Source organism: Neoarius graeffei, chromosome 11, assembly GCF_027579695.1.
Source record: "Neoarius graeffei isolate fNeoGra1 chromosome 11, fNeoGra1.pri, whole genome shotgun sequence".
NCBI lineage: Eukaryota > Metazoa > Chordata > Actinopteri > Siluriformes > Ariidae > Neoarius > Neoarius graeffei.
In genome coordinates this window covers 37,898,158-37,921,409 of record NC_083579.1, presented here as the reverse complement: position 1 = coordinate 37,921,409, position 23,252 = coordinate 37,898,158, and the positions used below count along the sequence as shown (strand labels likewise).

The 23,252-nt window shown below is 42.9% G+C and overlaps 1 protein-coding gene across 2 annotated transcripts in view; it reads right to left on the bottom strand.

Moving 5' to 3' along the window:
* Nucleotides 1–363: 363 nt before the first annotated feature.
* emilin1b (elastin microfibril interfacer 1b) overlaps nt 364–23,252 on the bottom strand; it is a 45,571-nt gene continuing 22,682 nt past the window's right edge. For both annotated transcript variants that reach the window (XM_060933810.1, XM_060933811.1), the window contains exons 2-8: nt 21,150–21,272; nt 7,298–7,509; nt 4,986–7,100; nt 4,283–4,399; nt 4,017–4,034; nt 3,604–3,738; nt 364–3,193 (exon numbers count right to left, since the gene is read on the bottom strand). In XM_060933810.1, the coding sequence (XP_060789793.1) occupies nt 2,868–3,193; nt 3,604–3,738; nt 4,017–4,034; nt 4,283–4,399; nt 4,986–7,100; nt 7,298–7,509; nt 21,150–21,272 (3,046 nt within the window). In that variant the 3' untranslated portion in view covers nt 364–2,867. The remainder of the gene's footprint in view (nt 3,194–3,603; nt 3,739–4,016; nt 4,035–4,282; nt 4,400–4,985; nt 7,101–7,297; nt 7,510–21,149; nt 21,273–23,252) is intronic.

Below are 23,252 nucleotides of genomic sequence, written 5' to 3'. Positions count from 1 at the left end.
AGATATGAAGTTTATCTTCTCGTGTTGAAAATATTTGACTTGTTCACTTCACTCACTCGTGATAAACTTCATATCTTTGCGCAGCCATGTAATATCCTCTATGTGTAAGATAATAGTATATTGTTATAATAAGAAATGTTTCTCGTTATAACACAAGTTTGTATGTAATAATGACGTGAAAATATTTTGTTATAAAGCGAAAAACATCTTGTTATCACAATCAACATTTCATGTTATTACGTGATACTGATCAGTTTTTCTGGCACGGCAGCTATACACTTCTGTTCTATGAAAGTTGTACCACATTGTTCAACTGACTTCAACCCACGACAGATCTGCAACCACGCCCGAGAGAGATGGAGCTGTGTAAAATTAAATAGCTTTATTTAACACATGTGCTGCCAACAAACACATTCAGAGTCACAGGTTAAACCGTGAGGAGCCACGTCACGTCACGTGTGTTTCAGTTATTCAGCTTCAGCTGTTCACCGCTTACAAAGTGAACATGTTTTCTGAGGGAAATAGTCAAAATAATAATAATAATAATAATAATAATAACAGCTTGTAATGCAGAATAGCGAAAGCAGCATGACATAAAGCTCCATCACATGGCGAGGGTTAGCAGGATTCTCATGTTTCATAGTTGAGTTTCAGTTTACAAACAGTTAGTGATGAAATTGGACATCACTTTAGAATTTTTCATAAAACAAAACCAAAAACAATGTTCTATTTGTTGCTGATGCTAATTATCTTTATAGGCACTTTAAACTTGCACTGGCAATTTCTTTGGATTTCAGCTGTAAGCACTTTCTCAGTGTCTCATTATCAAAGCAGGTCATACAAAATGCTAATGCTAGTGCTAATTCTCTTTATAGGCACTTTAAAATCATAATTTATTTTTTGCATGCATTATGTATGCCTTAATCCATTTAATTTTAATCTATTTAGTTTTAATCTACTTGTATTTTCCACATTAACAGACTTGGAGTTCAGAGAATGTTCTCTTCATGCTAATGCTAATATTCTTTATTGGCTCTTTAGAGTCGTAGTCATACTTGTTTTGCTGTAGCCATTTTTTTTCCAAAGCTGCATTGAGAAATAATGTCATAACAGAATACTAATGCTAATGTTGCTTATAGGTGCTTTAATGTTGCTTCACATTGAGGAACAGTAACCATTCTGTCAGATGAATTGAAACTGATATAAATTACAAGCTTGAAAATTGCAATTTATTTGTTTTTTTTGTTTGTTTGCTTATTGTCTCGCTGTAAACATTTGTCTTTTTTGTATTTATGCTGAAATAGCATTTTGTTGTTTTTCATTTTTAATTCTTTGACAGATCTTGTGTGTGATACATTGTGTGTTATATTGTTTTTATATTGTGAGTTGTCTTTTTTTCTTTAATGTTCATTGATGGTGATGGTTTCCAAATTTACCAGCCAACATAAAGCATTTTTTTTAACAAAATGGTGTAACAGAGACGAAGCAGGTTTCACTGAGGCTCAGCGAAATGTCTGGAAGGTGCACAGGATTAATTACTAATACTCACAAACGCAAATATCATGAAATGTGAAATGCTCTTCTTTACACACACACACACACACACACACACACACACACACACTTTATCAGATGAGCGCTAGGCATGTGCCGCTAATCAGTTATACGATACATTTAGCCTGTACATCATTACTATTGTAGCGTAAACATAACAGTCATCTAAATGTCCTCATTTGAGACATTTTGTTTTTTCCCTCATAATTCTGTTCACCACAATAAAGGTTAAAAAACATGGCTGGCAGAACTGTCTCTCTAACTGAGGAAACGCTAACACGCTAATTATGTGCACTAACTGCTAACTCACAGTGAATATTTTCTTTCCTGTTCTGACTAACAGTCAGATTTGTGTTTGTCGAGTGACAAAAGCAGTTGTCATGGTTACATTTTGCTAACATGTAGCTAACCTGTGGGACTTGCTAGCTAGTGTTAACTAAGCTAGTTAACTTGTTCTTTGCTGCAAGAACTAAAAACTATGCTTGTATTTTTTGCTGCATAATTTGTTCCAATTTTGTGTGTGCATTGTTTTTAAATGAACATAGCACTCTTTGTTTGAAAACGTAACCTTTCTGAGAGCTGATTTTCTCACTATGGTGGTTTCTGACTATTATTGAGTTAGCGGTTGATGCTACCTGGAATTACAGCATAATTTTTGTCTTATGGAGTCTTTCTTTTCATAATTTCCCAACACATCTGAGGTAAATGTTGATGTTCTGGATAATTCTGGCCCATTCCACTCTCAGTGTGTTTTTATAAAGTGTGTCTGACTGAATGACTTCATGGCTACATGCTTGCTAGGAAAATAAGTTTTTTTCTAGTCAATCCCAAATTAGGCACTACTCAGAAGTTTATCCATGCTCAAAAAGTTGATCAATGTCAGTGAAGATACACTATTATGATATTGTAAACCTAATTCTAAAGATTAACTATTGTGATGGGATATTATTAGCGATATCAACACATGCCCTGTAGCGAGAGTCTTAGCCTACTTTTACACTGGAAGTGAAACTTTGGTGATAAACGATTCATAACACCATGTGATTTATATAAAATCTGAAATAATTTTCATATCAATCATAATAATAATAATAATAATAATAATAATAATAAAAATAAACAAAACAGTAGTTTCTGTAAAAAAACACGTCTCCAAAAGGTCAAAAGGAAAGAGTAAATATAATCGATTGAATTAAATCCTCTTCTGAATTCAGGAGTTCACACAAGAACAGAATCACAGAAACGTGTGTGAGTGTGTCCAGGGTGCGACTTGGGAGGTCGAGGTTTGGCCCCGTCGTTGATAAACCTCAGGGTTATGAGTAATCCTCGTAGAGCAGGACACCGCTGAACATGGTGAGAGGTTCGACAGAGTGTGCCAGTTTCCCCATTACCAGGTCCACACACACTGTGTCGTGCAACTGCAGCGGCAGGATGATGTTGAACACAGCCAGAGATCCAGGCACTGGCTTCGTCTCCGCCACTGGCTTGTTTTCCAGGCCCTCGGGCTGATACCCAGCCGAGTCCACACGTGCAATTCCGTAGTTCGATTTGGACAAAACCGCTTCGATCTTCTCATTCTTGTGGCCCGTCAGAATGGCGCTGAAGAAGTAATGACCATCCCGAGGAGCTGTGAAGATTCCTGCAGGACGAGAACAATGCTCAGGATCAGCATCTTCAATCATATAATAAGTAAGAAATAAATACTGCTAGAGGGAACTAATGCTCAACAGAGTGGTGTGATTAGTTACTGATGAGCTCCTGTTACCATCTCAAAGATGATTATTTTCCTATAACAGGAAATGTTTATACATTAATTCTAAAATTAAATTAATAAAATGTCAAAACATTACTCTATATAAAATGTATAAAATAATATATTTGCTATAAAATAAACTGTAAAGTGATTATCATAAAATGTAAAAAAAAATTATAAACAAATGTTGAATTTAAATGTTTTAAATCCATTTGTAATCATATTCATTTACTAAATAACAAATAAATATAAATAATAAAAATATGAATCGTTTAATTCCTGAATGATGGTTTTACCTGTACGGGGATTATAAAAGTCTCCTTTATTCACAAAGATTTTATCAAACACTATGGTTCCTGATGAAGTCATCGGGTTCGTAAGTGCGGCCGAGAAGGAGACCTGAGGAACATTAGCATCAACGCCTGGGAGACCTGGAATGCAAAATAACACGAAATAAACACACACATAGGATACAGAAGCATGAAATTACAGTTTACTCTTTCCTCTATAGTGTGTGTGTCCTGCAACACATAAACCCTTGTCAGGACTCTTCTAGTAAACACTGGTGTTTTGGATAAAACCACACACACACACACACACACACACACACACACACACACACACACACATCTGCTACATCTAAAATAGCCTCAGGGTTTGAGAGGGTTATTTTAAAATAAATAAATAAATAAATAAATAAAGCTCGTACCTCGTTCTCCTCTGAGACCTGAAACAGAAAAAAAAAGAATTATGATTGTGTTTATTTATGGTACTCTCATTAAAACACTATATAAAGGTCATTTTATTTTTATTTCTGTCCTTTTTTCTGCAATACAACTATAACAGTATGATTCTTGTTTTTTTTAATAGTGTACTATTAAGAATACTGGAAATATTACTGTTGCAATTATTTATGAATTGTTTATTGAAACATTTTTTTCTCTTATTTCGGCAACATAATGTTTTTTTTTTTACCTGGTGGTCCTCTTGGTCCTTCCACACCTGGTTTACCAGGTGGTCCTTGTGGTCCAGGAAGTCCCGAAAATCCTCTTTCACCTGCCTCTCCCTGAGGACCCGGGGGTCCAGGCAGACCTGAAATCAGGAGTCTCAATGTTAACCTTTTACCCACTTTAACTTACTCAAGAACGTTTCTGTTTGTGTTTGGATATCTGATCTAGAAAAGGATGAAGTGAAGCTATTTCCTTTTTATATAATGGCTGCAGGAAATGTTACACCTTCTCTATACAAGTTTACATGAATAAGAAAGTCAGATTTAGCTTGTACTGGAATAAAAGGTAAAAAATGTGGACTTTAATTCATAATTCCATCCATTATCTATACTGCTTATCCGTCAAGGTATCCCAGTTGACTTTAAGTGAGAGTTGGGGTACACCCTGCACAGATCGCCAATCTATCCCAGGGCTTAATTTGTAATTAATTACAGGAAAATAATCAACTTTGGGATGGAACAGTAACTAGGTCTTTAATGTCAGATAGCTATGGCTGCAGGGATAATGCTGAAATCAGCTAAGGCATTTGATTAGCTCATTAATAACAGTAAATAATACTGATGGAAATGTAACCCTGGTGCTTAAGGATTCTCCTGATTCTCCTCCTGTGTGCGCATAATCTCTACAGATATATAAACATGTATAAACTATGTGGTTTAAAGACATACCTGTGAAGTCATGCTCCTTCAGGCTCTTGAAGTCCGTGAGAAGATTCAGTATTGAGGTGTTGAGCTGTTTGATCTTGCCGTGGATGCTGTCCAGATGTGTGCTCTCAATGGTGTCGATGAAGCTGCTGTGGTGAATCACAGTTCTGTTCAGCCCGTTTACACAGCTCCACAGGCCAGTCACGTGCTTGTTGAGTCCTTCTTTGATTTTCTGCAAGTTTTCAGATACAGAATCGAGTCGACCACAAACCCCTTCAAGTTTGGTGATCCTCTTGTCAAGGCCATTGCTTGTTCTCTCGAAAAAGTTGTTGTTTCCAAAACGCTTGATGTCACGTTCAATGTTGTCAAAACGCATTTTACTGTCCTCAATGTGCTCCGTCACTTCCTGTTGGATCTTATCAAGTTCAGAGATGATCTTGTCCTTCGTGTTTCCCAGATCAGTGATAACGCTGTCATGTTTCCGGACGCTGTGCTCCAAACCTTTCAGAGTGTCATTGATGGAGCTGAACGTTAAAATGACTCCTGATAACTCACCCTGGAATGATCCAAGGTTAGGATTGTTGCTGCTGATCACACTGTGGCCATCAAGGGGTTTCTGAGGACCATCTAGGTCTCCTGGTTCTGTTCCTGTTGGTGTTGTCAAACAGATCTTGCATTTTTGCACATCCTCTTTAAGTATATTCACTTCCTCTTGCAGGGTGCTGCACCAGTCCGAGCAACCCGAATCCACTTTGCCCTTAATGTAATTCATATCCTTTTGCCACTTATCCATGGCATGGTTCGTGATGTTTTTGAGCTTTCTTAGGTCATCTTGCACTGTCCCACAAAGGTCTGATTGGCAGTTCTCAAGTTTAGTAATGATACGAGTAAAATGTTCACCATTGTCACCAGTCACCTCTTTAATTTTGCGTACGTCATGACTAAGATCAATCACTTTATCCAGCAGAGATTCACCAGAAATAGAGAGATCTTTGATCCTTGTGTCAAATCTCTTGATCTCATCCTCATTGGCAACAACCCTCCATTCCAGGGACTTGACTGTATCCGTATCTTCAGTGGGTCTAATTCCACTTCCTCCTGGGGGTCTTCTAGGACCAGAGCATGAAGAGCATTCATTTATTCTCCGATCCATATGCGATGTGGCATTCTGCAGCCGAGACAAGCGCTTGTCCAGATCAAACAAGGTTTCTTTCACGTCCCTGATGTCCAGGTTTATATCTGTGATTTTGCTGTCTTGGACATCGAGGTGAGCATTGAACTCCTTGCGTAAGTCTATGAGGCCTTTTTGGAACAAATCCTTCAAATCATTCTCCATGTAAGCGCAGTTTTCTTCTGTCTTCTGCACTGTGTTGTTAATTCGTCTTTCCAAGTCTTCAAGGTAACCGTTCAGTGTATCTTCTGGTCTTCTCTCTCCTCCTCCACTTCCTCCTCCTCCTCCTCCTCCTCTAAAACCTCCACCATCTCCCGTCCTGTCAAGCTCTTTCTTCAGATGATCCTCAAGGCTGGTACATTTCTCAGATGTTGACTTGAGCTTCTTATCCACATCCCTGAGATTCGTCTCAAGATCCCGGGTTTTATCACAGCAGATTTGAGATCGACTCAGATCCCGACGCAGACCATCCAGAACCAGGCGGTTACGCTGTTCCAGGTCATTGAGCTTCTTTTCCAAAGCTGAAATCCTCTCTCTGTCCCTCTGCTGTTCTCGCCGCAGGTCATCAACTCCGGCTTGGCAAGCAGTGCAGGACAGAGAAACCCGGCGTTCTAACTCGCGCAGGATTTCCTCCTTCAAGAAATTGAATCTGCTTCCATCATGGATGTCCAGATCATTCCCACCTCTTCCATTAACCAGGTGATTATTGATGCTATCAAGGGTTCTATCATGAGCCTGAGTCCGATTGTCCAGCTGATCCAGTTTGGTCTGGATGTTGTGAATTGTTTCCTTCATTTCAGGCTGAGCCGCGTCCGCTGGCGTTTTTCCACCACTTGATCCGGGCTTTTTCATCTCCTCCTGAAACTTTTCGTTCATGGTGCGTAACGTCGACTGCAAATCATTAAGATCTTTAGTCAAATGTTGGATTTTGTCCTCCATCTGTTTCATCTTATCACTGTCACCTCTCCCTAAACACACAACAAAATCATTACTGTTATATAATATTTCTTAAATATTGTTCTTCGCTAAAACATGAATAAACTGTAGAGACAATGGTAGAGAAAACACTTAACAAAAACACATAGTGCATAACGTTTTCTGCCAGGTTTTGTCAAAAAACGTTTGAAATTAAATTATTATGATGACTTTAAAATATAAAACATACCACTCCCTCCATTCTGCCCCTGTCCTGTGTGTCCTGGGTTTGAGGGTTTAGGCCATGGTCTCGCTGTGGAGATTTGAGTGACAGATCCTCCATTCCCACCACTGTTATATGTGTTACAGTCCTCTCCACTGTATCCATGGCAACACTTCCACTCCATCTCAGTGACCATTTTATACGCTATTTTATATCTTGGCCTCAAATACGTCCTATACCTTCAACACACACAAATGAAAGAAGTCGTTGAGAGACAAAACGTTTTCCTTTCATAATGTTACCCTTCATATTGGCATAGTATAAGATGAATTAAAAAAATATCAAATTGCTAAAATATAATAACTGATTAAAATTTAAGACACACACACACACACACAGTGGTACTTGAAGGTTTGTGAACCCTTTAGAATTGTCTATATTTCTGCATAAATATGACCTAAAACATCATCAGATTTTCACACAAGTCCTAAAAGTAGATAAAGAGAACCCAGTTAAACAAATGAGACAAAAATATTATACTTGGTCATTTATTTATTGAGGAAAATGATCCAATATTACATATCTGTGAGTGGCAAAAGTATGTGAACCTTTGCTTTCAGTATCTGGTGTGACCCCCTTGTGCAGCAATAACTGCAACTAAACGTTTCCGGTAACTGTTGATCAGTCCTGCACACCGGCTTGGAGGAATTTTAGCCCATTCCTCCGTACAGAACAGCTTCAACTCTGGGATGTTGGTGGGTTTCCTCACATGAACTGCTCGCTTCAGGTCCTTCCACAACATTTCGATTGGATTAAGGTCAGGACTTTGACTTGGCCATTCCAAAACATGAACTTTATTCTTCTTTAACCATTCTTTGGTAGAACAACTTGTGTGCTTAGGGTCATTGTCTTGCTGCATGACCCACCTTCTCTTGAGAAGTTCAGTTCATGGATAGATGTCCTGACATTTCCCTTTAGAATTTGCTGGTATAATTCAGAATTGGTTATTCCATCAATGATGGCAAGCCTTCCTGGCCTAGATGCAGCAAAACAGGCCCAAACCATGACACTACCACCACCATGTTTCACAGATGGGATAAGGTTCTTATGCTGGAATGCAGTGTTTTCCTTTCTCCAAACATAATGCTTCTCATTTAAACCAAAAAGTTCTATTTTGGTCTCATCCGTCCACAAAACATTTTCCAATAGCCTTCTGGCTTGTTGACGTGATCTTTAGCAAACTGCAGATGAGCAGCAATGTTCTTTTTGGAGAGCAGTGGCTTTCTCCTTGCGACCCTGCCATGCACACCATTGTTGTTCAGTGTTCTCCTGATGGTGGACTCATGAACATTAGCCAATGTGAGAGAGGCCTTCAGTTGCTTAGAAGTTACCCTGGGGTCCTTTGTGACCTTGCCGACTATTACACGCTTTGCTCTTGGAGTGATCTTTGTTGGTCGACCACTCCTGGGGAGGCTAACAATGGTCTTGAATTTCCTCCATTTGTACACAATCTGTCTGACTGTGGATTGGTGGAGTCCAAACTCTTTAGAGATGGTTTTGTAACCTTTTCCAGCCTGATGAGCATCAACAACGCTTTTTCTGAGGTCCTCAGAAATTTCCTTTGTTCATGCCATGATACACTTCCACAAACGTGTGTTGTGAAGATCAGACTTTGATAGATCCCTGTTCTTTAAATAAAACAGGGTGCCCACTCACACCTGATTGTCGTCCCATTGATTGAAAACACTTGACTCTAATTTCACCTTCAACTGCTAATCCTCGAGGTTCACATACTTTTGCCACTCACAGATATGTAATATTGGATCATTTTCCTCAATAAATAAATGACCAAATATAATATTTTTGTCTTATTTGTTCAACTGGGTTCTGTTAAGCTACTTTTAGGACCTGTGTGAAATTCTGATGATGTTTTAGGTCATATTTATGCAGAAATATAGAAAATTCTAAAGGGTTCACAAACTTTCAAGGGTTTTCAAACTTTATATATTTCAAGGTTTCCCCTAAAAAAACTGGAAAGAGTAGTGGCCCCCCTGAACGCAGCGAGGTGCAAAGAGCCTGCCTAAGCTTGGGGGGTCTGGGGGCATGCTGCCCTGGAAAATTTTGAAATATAAGGGTTCATATCATGGCTTCTGGTGACATCTAGAGCTGCTTTTTACCAGTGTAACATGTTGGGGAAAAGGCTATATTTTAGTTATAATTTTACTGAATTCCCACCCTAAAAACAGAAAAACAACAAAGTCAATACAATACCCACTTGCATCTCACAAGCAGTGTCCTGTTCCAAAGGAGACTAGTTTATTACAGATTGTAGTTTATTATGTAGTTTACAAACAAAGTGAATGGTGATGCAACATGGCATGAGTTATTCAAAAATACTGATCATTAAATTTTGGTAATAGTGCGAATGACTATTGTAGCGCGGACAATGCGTGGGTGGAGCACAGAGGACGGCAGGACAACGTTTGGAGGTAGTAACAGCGTATTTTATTCATAAACTTTTCAGTCTAAAAAGAACTCGCAGCACACAGACACACTCTCAGCCTCCACTCCCGGGTCGCGCTCCCTCTGCTCTCTCTCAGCCTCTTAAAATAGGGAGCGGTTTACTGGGAAAACACACACAAAACACAGGTTAATTACCGTCAGGTGTAGCGAATCTGCCACTCACCTTCCCCGGCTCCACCCTCCTGTCACAGACCGATGCTTGACCACGCCCCCGCTGCCACATACCCCCACCGCCCGACTCAGGCCGGGCGCCCGTCCGGCCCGCAGCCGACTCCCCCCCCCCCTTGACGGGAGAGGAAGTCCGCCACGACCATCTGCGCCCCCGGCCTGTGGACCACCTTGAAGTTGAAGGGTTGGAGTGCCAGATACCAACAGGTGATCCGCGCGTTGGCATCCTTCATGCAGTGGAGCCACTGGAGGGGCGCGTGGTCCGAACAGAGGGTGAAAGAGCGCCCCAGCAGGTAGTAACGGAGGGCGAGGACCGCCCACTTGATCGCCAGGCACTCCTTCTCAATGGTGCTGTAGCGCCCCTCACGCACTGACAGCTTGCGGCTGATGTATAGGACTGGGCGGTCCTCCCCCTCCACCTGCTGGGACAAAACGGCCCCCAGCCCTCTGTCCGACGCATCCGTCTGCAACAAAAAAGGGAGAGAGAAGTCAGGGGAGTGTAAGAGTGGCCCCCCACACAGTGCAGCCTTTACCTCAGAGAAAGCCCGCTGGCACTGCTCCGTCCACTGGACCGGATCTGGTGCCCCCTTTTTAGTGAGGTCAGTCAGCGGGCTGGTGACGTCCGAATAATTAGGTATAAACCTACGATAGTAGCCAGCCAGCCCCAGGAACTGTCTCACCCCCTTTTTGGTCTTGGGCCTCGGGCAGGCCGCAATCGCTGCAGTCTTATTAATTTGGGGACGCACCTGCCCGTTGCCCAAGTGGAAGCCCAGATACCGTACTTCCACCCGCCCAATCGCACACTTCTTCGGGTTGGCAGTGAGTCCCGCCCGCCTCAGCGACCTAAGGACGGCCCTCAGGTGTTGCAGGTGCCGCTGCCAGTCATTGCTATAAATGATGATGTCGTCTAGGTACGCGGCCGCATAGGTGGCGTGCGGCCGGAGGACCCGGTCCATCAGCCGCTGAAACGTAGCGGGCGCCCCAAACAGCCCAAATGGAAGTGTGACGAACTGGTGTAAGCCGAACGGTGTGGAAAAGGCCGTTTTCTCTCGGGATAATGGAGTCAAGGGGATCTGCCAATATCCCTTCGTCAAATCCAGTGTCGAGTAAAAGCGAGCCGTGCCTAGTCGATCGAGCAGCTCATCAATACGAGGCATTGGGTATGCGTCGAATTTAGACACCGCGTTGACTTTTCTATAGTCCACACAGAACCGGACCGACCCGTCGGCCTTGGGAACCAAGACCACTGGGCTGCTCCAGTCACTGTGGGACTCCTCGACGATGCCCATTTCGAGCATGGCCTGAAGTTCTTCCCGAACCACCTTTTTTTTGTGTTCGGGTAGTCTATAAGGGCGGCTACGCACTACCACCCCCGGGGGCGTCTCTATGTGGTGTTCTATGAGGTTCGTGCGACCGGGCAGGGGCGAGAACACATCCGAAAACTCGGCCTGCAACTGGGCGACCTCCGCGAGTTGGGTCGGGGAGAGGTGGTCTCCACAGGGGACCGGAGAGGTACGTGATGCCAATGACCCTTTGGGGACCTCCGGCCCCAGCTCCGCCTTCTCCGGAACTACCGACACCAACGCCACGGGGACCTCCTCATTCCAGAGTTTCAGCAGATTGAGGTGGTAGATCTGTAGCGCCCCCTCCCTGTCCGTTCGCCTAACCTCGTAGTCGACGTCCCCGACTCGCCGTGTGACCTCAAAGGGTCCTTGCCACTTGGCGATTAATTTGGAGCTCGACGTGGGCAACAGGACGAGTACCTTCTCTCCCGGAGTGAACTCTCTAAGGCGCGTGCCCTTGTTGTACAGGCGGACTTGCCGTTCCTGGGCCTGCCGCAAATTCTCCTGAGTTAGGTGGGTGAGCGTGTGGAGTTTTGCGCGCAGATCCATAACGTACTGAATTTCGTTTTTGCTCTGTGAAGGTCCCTCCTCCCAATTTTCCCGCAGTACATCTAAGATGCCGCGCGGCTTACGCCCGTATAATAATTCAAACGGGGAAAACCCCGTGGAGGCTTGGGGGACCTCTCGCACTGCAAACAACAAGGGTTCGAGCCACTTATCCCAGTTACGTGCGTCCTCACTTACGAATTTTTTAATAATATTCTTGAGGGTGCGATTGAACCGTTCAACTAAACCGTCCGTCTGTGGGTGATAAACGCTGGTGCGGATCGGCTTAATACCTAGTAGCCCATACAGTTCGCTCAGTGTTCGTGACATAAACGAGGTGCCTTGGTCAGTCAGAATCTCTTTCGGGATTCCAACCCGGGAGATGACGTGGAAGAGGGCCTCTGCAATACTGCGTGCTGAGATATTGCGAAGAGGCACCGCTTCCGGGTATCGCGTTGCATAGTCCACCAGGACTAATATAAAGCGGTACCCTCGTGTTGACCGATCTAATGGCCCAACGAGATCCATCCCAATTCTTTCGAACGGGGTCTCAATTAATGGTAGGGGGCGCAAGGGCGCTTTTGGAATGGCCGCTGGATTTACTAACTGGCATTCGCGGCACGCCGTACACCACTTACGGACGTCGCCGCGAATCCCCGGCCAATAGAATCGGGCCATTATCCGGGCGAGTGTCTTATCCTGCCCGAGGTGTCCAGCCATGGGATTAAAGTGGGCCGCCTGGAATACCAATTCCCGGCGGCTCTTTGGAATTAATAACTGGGTGACTCGCTCTTTCGTCTGAGTGTCCTGCGTCACTCGATATAATCTATCCTTCAAAATGGAAAAATAGGGGAAGGACGGGGTGGCGTTCGGCTGGAGCGTTTGACCATCGATTACTCTCACTTGGTCAAACGCGTGTCGCAGAGTCTCGTCTCGCGATTGTTCCAGTGGGAAATCCACGAGGGATTCCCCAATAGAAAGAGGAGGGGCCGGCGGCTCCTCCCCCTGTCGCGGAGGTGACGTAGACGGCTCTGCGACCGCCGCTCCAGCCAAAGCGACACCGGGACCCTCCCCCATCAACCGGCAGGACCCACTCTTTACTAGGCGTGCCATTAAACCCCGAAATCCCGGCCAATCGGTCCCCAAGATCAAAGAGTGGGTAAGGCGAGGATTAACCGCCGCCTTCACTATAGATTTTTCCCCTCTAAAATATATGTGGACTGACACCAACGGGTAGCTGTGAATATCCCCGTGCACACACAACACCTTCACCCCTTGTGCTCCCCCCAATGCCTCGTCTTGCACCAGGCTTTGGCGGATCGAGGTCTGATTGCAGCCTGAATCCACCAACGCCTGATATGTAGCCCCTTGTACACTTACCGGTATGCGATACGCTCCGGCCCGATCGAGGGCAGCCTCTGGCGCGTCGGGGATCCGCACCACCGCCCCCACCTCCATCGCTGCACATTGTTGCTGCAGGTGGCCCGGTTCCCCGCAGCGCCAGCAAACCGGCCCGGGCCTCCCCTCTGCAACTGTGTTCTGGGGCTCACTCACCTGAGGGGGGGGAGAGACAGACACAGAAGGGAGAAACGGGAGGGCACCACGGGTGCGGCGGGCCGGCTGGGGTGGGGCCGGCCCCCGCCTCCGTGGTGGGGGAATGGGGCGAGGACGGGACACGGGAGGAGGGGGGGAAGACAGAGAGAGAGAAGAGGAGACAGAAGACGATGTCATCCGTTGTCCTGCCGCCGGTACAGCCGCCAGATGATCCTCCGCCAGTCCTACGGCCTGATCCAGCGACGCCGGGCGGTGGCACTGGACCCACTCCGCGGTTCCGGCTGGTAAGCGGGCAACGAACTGTTCCAGCGCCACCTGGTCGATGATTCCCTCGGCGTCGCAATCTTCGGCCCTCAGCCACCGCCAGCAGGCGTCCCGGAGCTGCTGGCCAAACGCGAACGGGCTGCCGGCTTCCTCCATCCGCAGCGCGCGGAAGCGCTGGCGCTGCTGCTCCGGCGTGCGCCCCACGCGCTGGAGGACGGCCCGGCGAAGGTCAGCGTAGGCCAGCCGGCGGTCGGCGGGGAGCTGTAATGCGGCCAGCTGCGCCTCTCCAGTCAGGAGGGGGAGGAGGCGCGCCGCGCGCTGCTCCATCGGCCACCCCGAGGCTTCGGCGACCTGCTCGAACAAGGTGATGAAAGCCTCGGGGTCATCCTGCGGGCCCATCTTGGTCACAGTGAGGGGAGACGGGCCCGCGGCCGGGGCGCTGGTGGACCCCGCCGACGCGAGGAGCCGCCGGAACGCCTCTCGATCTTCCTGTTGAGCCAGCACCAGGGCTTCGAAGCGGCGCTCCTGCTCCGTTCGGAGCGTGACGAGTGCCTGGTGCTGGCTCTGCTGAGCCGTGGCGAGGGCGTGGACCAAGTCCGCGAACGGGGAGGATTCCATGGAGCTGTAGCACTGGTGCTCCACCTTTTCCCGGGTTTTGGCACCACTGTAGCGCGGACAATGCGTGGGTGGAGCACAGAGGACGGCAGGACAACGTTTGGAGGTAGTAACAGCGTATTTTATTCATAAACTTTTCAGTCTAAAAAGAACTCGCAGCACACAGACACACTCTCAGCCTCCACTCCCGGGTCGCGCTCCCTCTGCTCTCTCTCAGCCTCTTAAAATAGGGAGCGGTTTACTGGGAAAACACACACAAAACACAGGTTAATTACCGTCAGGTGTAGCGAATCTGCCACTCACCTTCCCCGGCTCCACCCTCCTGTCACAGACCGATGCTTGACCACGCCCCCGCTGCCACAACTATATACTCTCACTGTCAGACTCGAGCTGGTCATCAACATGCAGTGAACTGGCCGTCACAGTCTCACAGCTATGGTCTGCCACTGTTGCTGAGTTGTTTTCCACAGTTTTCTTTGTGAAAAACTCCGTAATTAAGCTGCAACGCGTCAGTGTTTTGCTCACTCATACCAGGCTTGAAGGCGCCACCATTTTTGCACAAGTTACCTATGAATATTAATTGTGCATTGCTCATCCAATCAATGCAGAATACTGCATATACTCAGCCAATCAGCGCGGAATACCCTTCTCTGACATCAGCTGTGAACTTAGGTCAAGTTTAGGACCATGGGCTTGCATGGACTGAATTGATTACCTGCTCAAAGGCTACAAAAAACATGCATGTTCAGGGCTTGACATTAACTTTTTAATTCACTTGTCCAGTCAGACAAGCAGCAAGATTTTTCACTTGTCCTGACCACATATTAACTTGTCCTGACCATAACCTTTTTATTACTATGTATTTAATAGTTCCATTAAAGGAAAGTGATTGGCACACCCAAGTGCATTGGCATGCACAACAGACTTTCACTGACGCACGCTCTGACGACAAACATCTGCTTTGGATTAAACTCAATCAGCTCGCGCATAAAAGGACGCTGCACATATCTACACAGTGCGAAGTATTGCGTTGTTTATCACCATTACCAAGCTGTTGTTATTGGATTGTCTTCCTGGTTACTGGCTCTCGTTTCTGTGTTTTGCTTCCCGATCTTGTCCTGCCCAGTTTAGTCTGTTTGTGCCTCACTCATCCCTTTTGCTTGTTTACCGTTATTGATTCAGCCTGCGGTTTTGGACTATATGCCAATTTGTTTCTTTTATAATAAAGACACTCTTCCTGCATATACATCTGTCTCCTCTCCAATCAACCTGTACTTACTGACAGTGGTTAACAAAATTTATCAAAAAGCAGGTATAGTTATGATAATCATTATGCTTTAATGATTTATAATTTTTCAATAAGACTCAAACCCCATTATGGTGCGTGTGTTGTTCTAACCCATTCCCTGATCTGCAGTTTTAAGAGTTCGACTCACCCAAATTCACTAAAGTTAAATCTTGTTTAATCCAGTAAAACCTGAAGTATAAATTAATTTAAAGAAATGAAACCAAAAGAAAACAAGTTGAACATGATAAGGGGGACAGAATCACGTTGTGAATGAAAACAAACTGTAAGGGAGTTTGGCACTGTTGTAAAATTCCCACAAAATATTTTACGATAATGTGTTAATGTGTACCATACAAAAGAAAAATACAATAAAAGGTCCAAATGAAATGAAGATTCACCACAGACATTTATTTTATTGAGGTATTTGATTGCCATTTCTCTGATTTCTATGAATTCAGAGTCTAATAATCTATAATTGGATATTATGATGTGGTTATTTTTACACACACACACCTGCTGCACTCGGCTTCCCTGGAATTTCATAAACAAATAACACGGCCGGATCACTGAGGGAATTGAACTGGTTTTGTTGGAACTTTGCTGATGTAACTATGGAATAATGAATTAAAAACTGGTGATTTTCAACAATCCCTAAAAGATGTAAAAGCATAATGTTTCATTATTATATCATCTGGGACGGTTACATGTTAATACTCTGAGTAATTTTCTCTCGACTGTAAACCAAATTAGATCGGCCTATATGTAGAAAATATGACAAAATCTGTAGACTACTTATACTATTTATGTAAACTGCTTATTACTATTATTTAACTCATTTTATATTCTATGGCAATTTTAAACAAGTTTTCAAGGAGTTTGGCCTTATCATGTAGCCTTAGCACCCGAGCCAGCTCGTATAAATAATTTGCACATGAACAGATGACACCGTTAAACTCGCCTCAACATGTCTTTTACAATTATTTACCCCGCCATGGGCAAGGCTAAAGTCATTGTTACAAACAATATAGTGCACAACACCGTCATTATTTTTACCCTTATTAGGCAAGGGGACACTTTTGTGTAGTCTGAGGTGAAGTGGGTTTTGTATTTTGTTTTTTTGGGGCACTCTGCCATGACACTCCTGGATACACTGAACTGATGGACTCTCAGTCCGACAGAGAAGATGTAAAGCCCGCCCACACAGAACACTGATTGGTCTACTGAACAAGACAGAGCAATCAGCATGCACTCACGCTCTCTCTCAGGGAGTCGACATCAATATGCGGGAGACTCCCAGAGCTTCTGGGAGAGTTGGGAATAATTCAACTTGTCCTGTTGGACAAGGAGATGCGGATTTGACTTGTCTGGATCAAACAATTACTTGTCCCGTCCACACTCGTTAATGTCAAGCCCTGATGGTGATTCTAGCTTTATACTGTAGGCCTAAATTGTAAGTGTCGTGGCGGCGGTTTAATGGGTAGCGTTACAGTATGTCATGAAGCATATCGGTCAATAAATTAAGCATAGCAGGGCCGCTATGCTGTGACGCTTTAGGGGAAACTCATATTATATATGCAGTGTGGGAAATAAGGCCGGACCAGTGGACATTGACCGGTAATTTTCACATTTGTCTGTCTGTATTTCAAAAGCATCATACTGGCTGGCTGATAAAAAATAATTTGAATGTGTCTGTCTGTATTTCAAAAGCATCACACCAGATGGCCCATGAAAAAATCGTACAGATATGGGTGTAATCTACTTACAGTTTTCTTCCAAATGTTACACTGGGCAAATACATTATATCATAACACGGCCTGTGAAACAGGGGCCCCTGCGGGTGCGATTTTAGAAATTCATAACTCAGCCACCGATGGGCCTAGCCCCACAAAATTTTACAGCCACATCCCTCTCCCTGAGACCTTTCGAATGAGCCCAGGCTTGGCCCGATCTGATATCAGCAGCAAGCACGGATCACGGAAAGCTTTAGTATGAGCCCTGGCTCCAGTCGCTCATGCATGCGGGGATTTAAAAATTCATAACTCTGCCACTGAAGGGCCTAGCCCCATCAAAATTTACAGGCTCCTCCCTCTCCCCAAGTGGTACACAAAATAAGGCAACAATAATACACTCAGTATTCACTGTTGTTTTTATTTCACGATGCATTTGAACTCGTGTTTTAGGGTTGACAGCATCTGATTGATCCAGTCAGTTGATTAAGAGTTCAGTTTACATGAAACTTTGCAGTACAAACTGCCAATCAGTGATTATGTTATTATTATTATGTGCATTTTTTTATTCATAAGAATGACAGTCATAGTCATATGCTTTGTAGGAGGTAGATTTATATTTTAATAGAGTTTTTATTTTCTTCTATTTTCTAAGTCCTAGTCCAGCAGATTTTAGTCTGAATGCCAAATGATATTCCTGTGTCTAGTTCTGAGTCATTTTAAAAGTCATTTTGTTACAAAGTTACTTGAAATCTTGTACTTAAAATTTAAACTCTATTATGTAAGAATAATTTTATTGATTGATTGATTGATTGATTGATTGATTGATTGATTGATTCCAAACAGTAAAGAAGAAAGATATAAAAAAATAAAAAATGCAATAATCAATACATCGTCATAAACAAACAGAATAGCCTAGCCACAAGGCAATAACATAATAATGTTCGGAAAGGATTAGGAAGAAGTAAATAACTTATCAAATCCAAGCCCTCTATACCACCGCTAATCAAACGTCACTTTCCGCCATAATAAACTATATATAGAAAGAGAAAACAAAAACAACAAACAAAAAAGAAAACATACCAACATACCAAGACATACCAACATGGTATAATATCGACCAAATCAAATCATATATACAGATACTTAGGTTATACATATATACACCCATACAATACATATATACAGTACATACATATACACATATACACATACCTGTAACTATACACATATCTATACGTACACAGACACCCATAATATCATAATTATGCATATTATGCATATATATTATATACAATTATGCATATGCATATATATACATACATACAGTTTATATATGATATATATATATTGTTAATTATTACATTTAAACATAGTATAAAAGAATAGTCATTGTTGACATAATGTTTCATGAGTGTTATTATCGTACCTATATATGATTCCCAGTAAGTTGTAACCAATTGGAACATCCTTGTTCTCCTTGTTACTTTTTTATAGACATGGAACTGACCTGTGTGTGCTACTGTTTTCTTAGGTATAACTTTAAGCATGTTTTACTTGAATCTTCTGACATTTTCTTGTAAATTATATTCAATTTGTAGTGTAATTAAAAACTAATGTCTAGTGTAATCTGGCCTTTGAAGATCACAAAAATGTGCCTGGAAATAGCTGAGAACCCATCTCCAGGCATCTAAAGCCCTTCAGCTTGCGGGGCCCTAAGGTGGGCCCCGGACCCCTGGCTGCATTGTTCCAGGCCTTTGACCCGTCATTTGGACAGGCAGAAATTTGGACGGACAGACTGCATTTCAGACTTGTCTGTCCTGCGACAGTCTGCTTAAAATTCCTTATTTCCCACACTGTGTGTGTGTGTGTGTGTGTGTGTGTGTGTGTGTGTGTGTGTGTGTGTGTGTGTGTGTGTGTGTTCATCTAAAATACCATGATGTATTTGGTTTATCTTATTTCTATCATGTTATTTATGCTCACTCTCTTCAGTTTGGTGCTGTTCTTGGTGCTCTTGTTGTTTGTGGTTCTCCAGTCAGTGTGAGAACCTCACAGCGAGAGCAGAATCGAGTCATTTAGAAATAAAGTGCTGATGTTTTGGAGTCTCATTCCTGCGGTTGTGGACTTTGGAATGATGCATCATCTCATTCCTTACATAGCCGTAAGTATGTATGTGTGTGTGTGTGTGTGTTAGCTACTCCTCATCCAACTGTTTCTCATTATGTCCTTATTTTGTATTCCATTTTTCCATTTTACTTGTTGGCCAAAACTTGAACTACTAAAATATCCTTAACATTCCCTTTACTCAGATGTACTCAATCAGCTGAGGCATGTTTCACATCTTCTTTAAAACAAATTTCATTTCTTTAATTCATAAGTGTGATTTTGAGGTCTGTGAAGTGTAGAAAATGTCAAAATATAAGCTGTTATAAAACAGCTGCTCAGCTTTATTAATGTTATTTAATGTCTAAACTTTCAAAAAACATCTAATCCATTTTGAAAAATCCATCCATTATCTGTAGCCGCTTATCCTGTGCAGGGTCGCGGGCAAGCTGGAGCCTATCCCAGCTGACTATGGGCGAGAGGCAGGGTACACTCTGGACAAGTCACCAGATCATCGCAGGACTTACATATAGAGACAAACAACCATTCACACTCACATTCACACCTACGGTCAATTTAGAGTCACCAGTTAACCTAACCGCATGTCTTTGGACTGTGGGGGAAACCGGAGCACCCGGAGGAAACCCACACAGACACGAGAAGAACATGCAAACTCCACACAGAAAGGCCCCCATCGGCCGCTGGGCTCGAACCCAGAACCTTCTTGCTGTGAGGTGAGAGTGCTAACCGCTACACCACCGTGCCACCCATTTTGAAAAATATAGTTTTTAACGTTTTTACTGTTTAACAAGTGCAATTAGAGGATTATTCATTTAGAGCTTTGCTGCAAGAGTGAACTGTGTTTAAAGTGTCAAACTGCATGACTTAAAAATAAATCTGACTGAAAATGATGTAAATATCTCATCTCATTCTCATTATCTCTAGCCGCTTTATCCTGTTCTACAGGGTCGCAGGCAAGCTGGAGCCTATCCCAGCTGACTACGGGCGAAAGGCGGGGTACACCCTGGACAAGTCGCCAGGTCATCACAGGGCTGACACATAGACACAGACAACCATTCACACTCACATTCACACCTACGGTCAATTTAGAGTCACCAGTTAACCTAACCTGCATGTCTTTGGACTGTGGGGGAAACCGGAGCACCCGGAGGAAACCCACACGGACACGGGGAGAACATGCAAACTCCGCACAGAAAGGCCCTCGCCGGCCACGGGGCTCGAACCCGGACCTTCTTGCTGTGAGGCAACAGCGCTAACCACTACACCACCGTGCCGCCCATTTTGAAAAATATAGTTGTTAACATTTTTACTGTTTAACAAGTGCAGTTAGAGGATTATTCAGTTAGAGCTTTGCTGCAAGAGTGAACTGTGTTTAAAGTGTCAAACTGCATGACTTTAAAAAAAAAATCTGACTGAAAATGATGTAAATATCATCAAATTAAAAAATATATTACAGGCAGCCCGCATAATGTCAACAGCTACACATACACCTACACATTTGTCTTACTATCATTGTGAGGACCTTCTATTAATATCATTATTAATGCAGCTAATTAATGTTGATGTTGTGTTACACCGAACTGTCACCTTCATCTCAGAAACAGAAAGGAAACGTTTCAGCTCCTTTTGTACTTTTTATATAAAATCTACAGTTTTACAAATACAAATGCAGTTTTCCAAAACACACACACACACACACACACACACACACACATGGTTACACTCACATTAAGACGCGAGGACACTGCACTCCCCAGGAACATGGCTGATAATCAGGCTTCACGTACGTCTCCACTCCATCCTCCACCACACAGCTCACTGTCTTCGTCACTACATACGCACACCAGTTCCTGAACACACATACACAAACAAACACATTTGTAATAAACAGATCACCACAAACGACTGATCTTTCATACTTTTTAAAGCAATTTTACTTTTAAATGTGTTAAAAGTGACACTGTCACTTCTCATATCACTAGCTAGTGAAATAACTATCTCCAATGCTAGCTTAATAACTAGCATGCTAAATAGTTTAAATAATGTGCACCTCCATCAGCAGTCCTTTGTGTTTTTAGGAATCAGGTTGTCATTTTTAAAAAGGAAAACGAGATTTACTTCAGCAATGACTTCTGGGTTATTTGTGCTCCTCATTGATTGGCACTGAGGTTAATTCACGGATGGCATGTTAGAACTTGTATAAGTTTCTTTTTATTTTATTATGTGTTCTTTAATGCTTGTATTATACATTATTCATTATTTTCTAATGTTCTTATTTTCTTATTTATTATTTGATTAGTCGCCGTCCATGTTGTACAGATTTTTATCTGACATCTTCTCTGACCTTGACCAGAGGACTCCTCTGAATGGACTGTTTGATTCAACAGAAACTCTGTTAGTCACTCAGAGGGTAATTATTTCTCCACATCCTGTAGTTTAGCCCATGCTACACATTATTTCCTGACGTCATACAATCATTTTTAAGCAGATGTGACACACAGGAAGTTCAAACTCAGGTCATTGATGTCCAAATGAAGTCCAGCTGCAGGCTAACAGTCAGGCCGTGTCTCAAACTTCAGTGTTTAAGCGAATTTTAACATGACACAAAGATGAGCTGCAAGAAATCATTTAGCTTCACACTAACATAGCCTGCTAGCTAACTAGCTAACCATGTCTTTATAAACAGTGTGTGTGTGTGTTATAGTACAATACGACATGATGGGGTGGTGTGATGATGTAGAGGTACTGTCATAATTATAATATTTTCTTTATTAATGAATGACGCAGTGTACTTTTTATCCATAAATAGTTACAGTGAAGTAAGTAAGTTCCTGTTCTCACTTATGTTATAGCAGCTGTAAACAGTTGTTCTCTCGCTAGCCTCCATTTTTTTCTCTCTCTTGAAATTAATAAGACAAAAAAAAAAAAACGCAGCTTCTTACGCTCCTGAGGAAATGCAAAGTATAAACTCCTCTGTCCTGAAGAATTAAAGTTACTGATGCTTACAAGTGCTGACACTGGAGACTCCTTCCATCGATGTTAAATAAACATCTCCTTACAGAAAACAGCACCACATCAAGTACACTGCTGTACAAGTCCCTTTGAATATGTTGTTACTATGGAAACCATAACATATTAGAATGACTGCATTAATATAAACCTGTGATTTGCATCTGCAGTATGTATGTCTTTATTTCGTACTCTAAGTACAACTAACAGCAACATAAAAATTAAAAATAGAAAAGAACAGTTAACAAATTTCAAGCTATCAATTTACACATATATTATTCATAACATAATCACACATTTCCCTCGAGAAACCTGGTATGACCACAGATTGAGAGGACATATCATGATACACGCTGACAATAGAACTCTGGTCAGCTGTTAACTCATATGCATTGTGTATCCGACGGATATTCAACAACAAATCATCATTAAAATTAGTGTCATATGCATAACGAAGATGAGCAATGTTTCTACCAAGTGGAGACATAGCACATGAATGAGCAACCTTTGCAATGTACGAAACAACAGGGTTTACATGATAAAACATATTATACAAAAATCTGAGGGACTTGATTTGCAGTTGGACAGAAATATGCAGTTGATTAGTTATTGGTCCTAATAACCAGCAATGTGTATGGTACGGTAAAAGTTTCCTCAAAGCCTTGTTCCATTGAACACAACAAGATTTAAAACCAGTTGACGAAAAGTCCCACAACTGAGATCCATAAAAAGAACAACAAAAGGTGCGAAACAGATACACAATATTAGATGTTTGCAGTTTACCATATAATACAACCAGTTTATTTACAGCAGCATTAAAA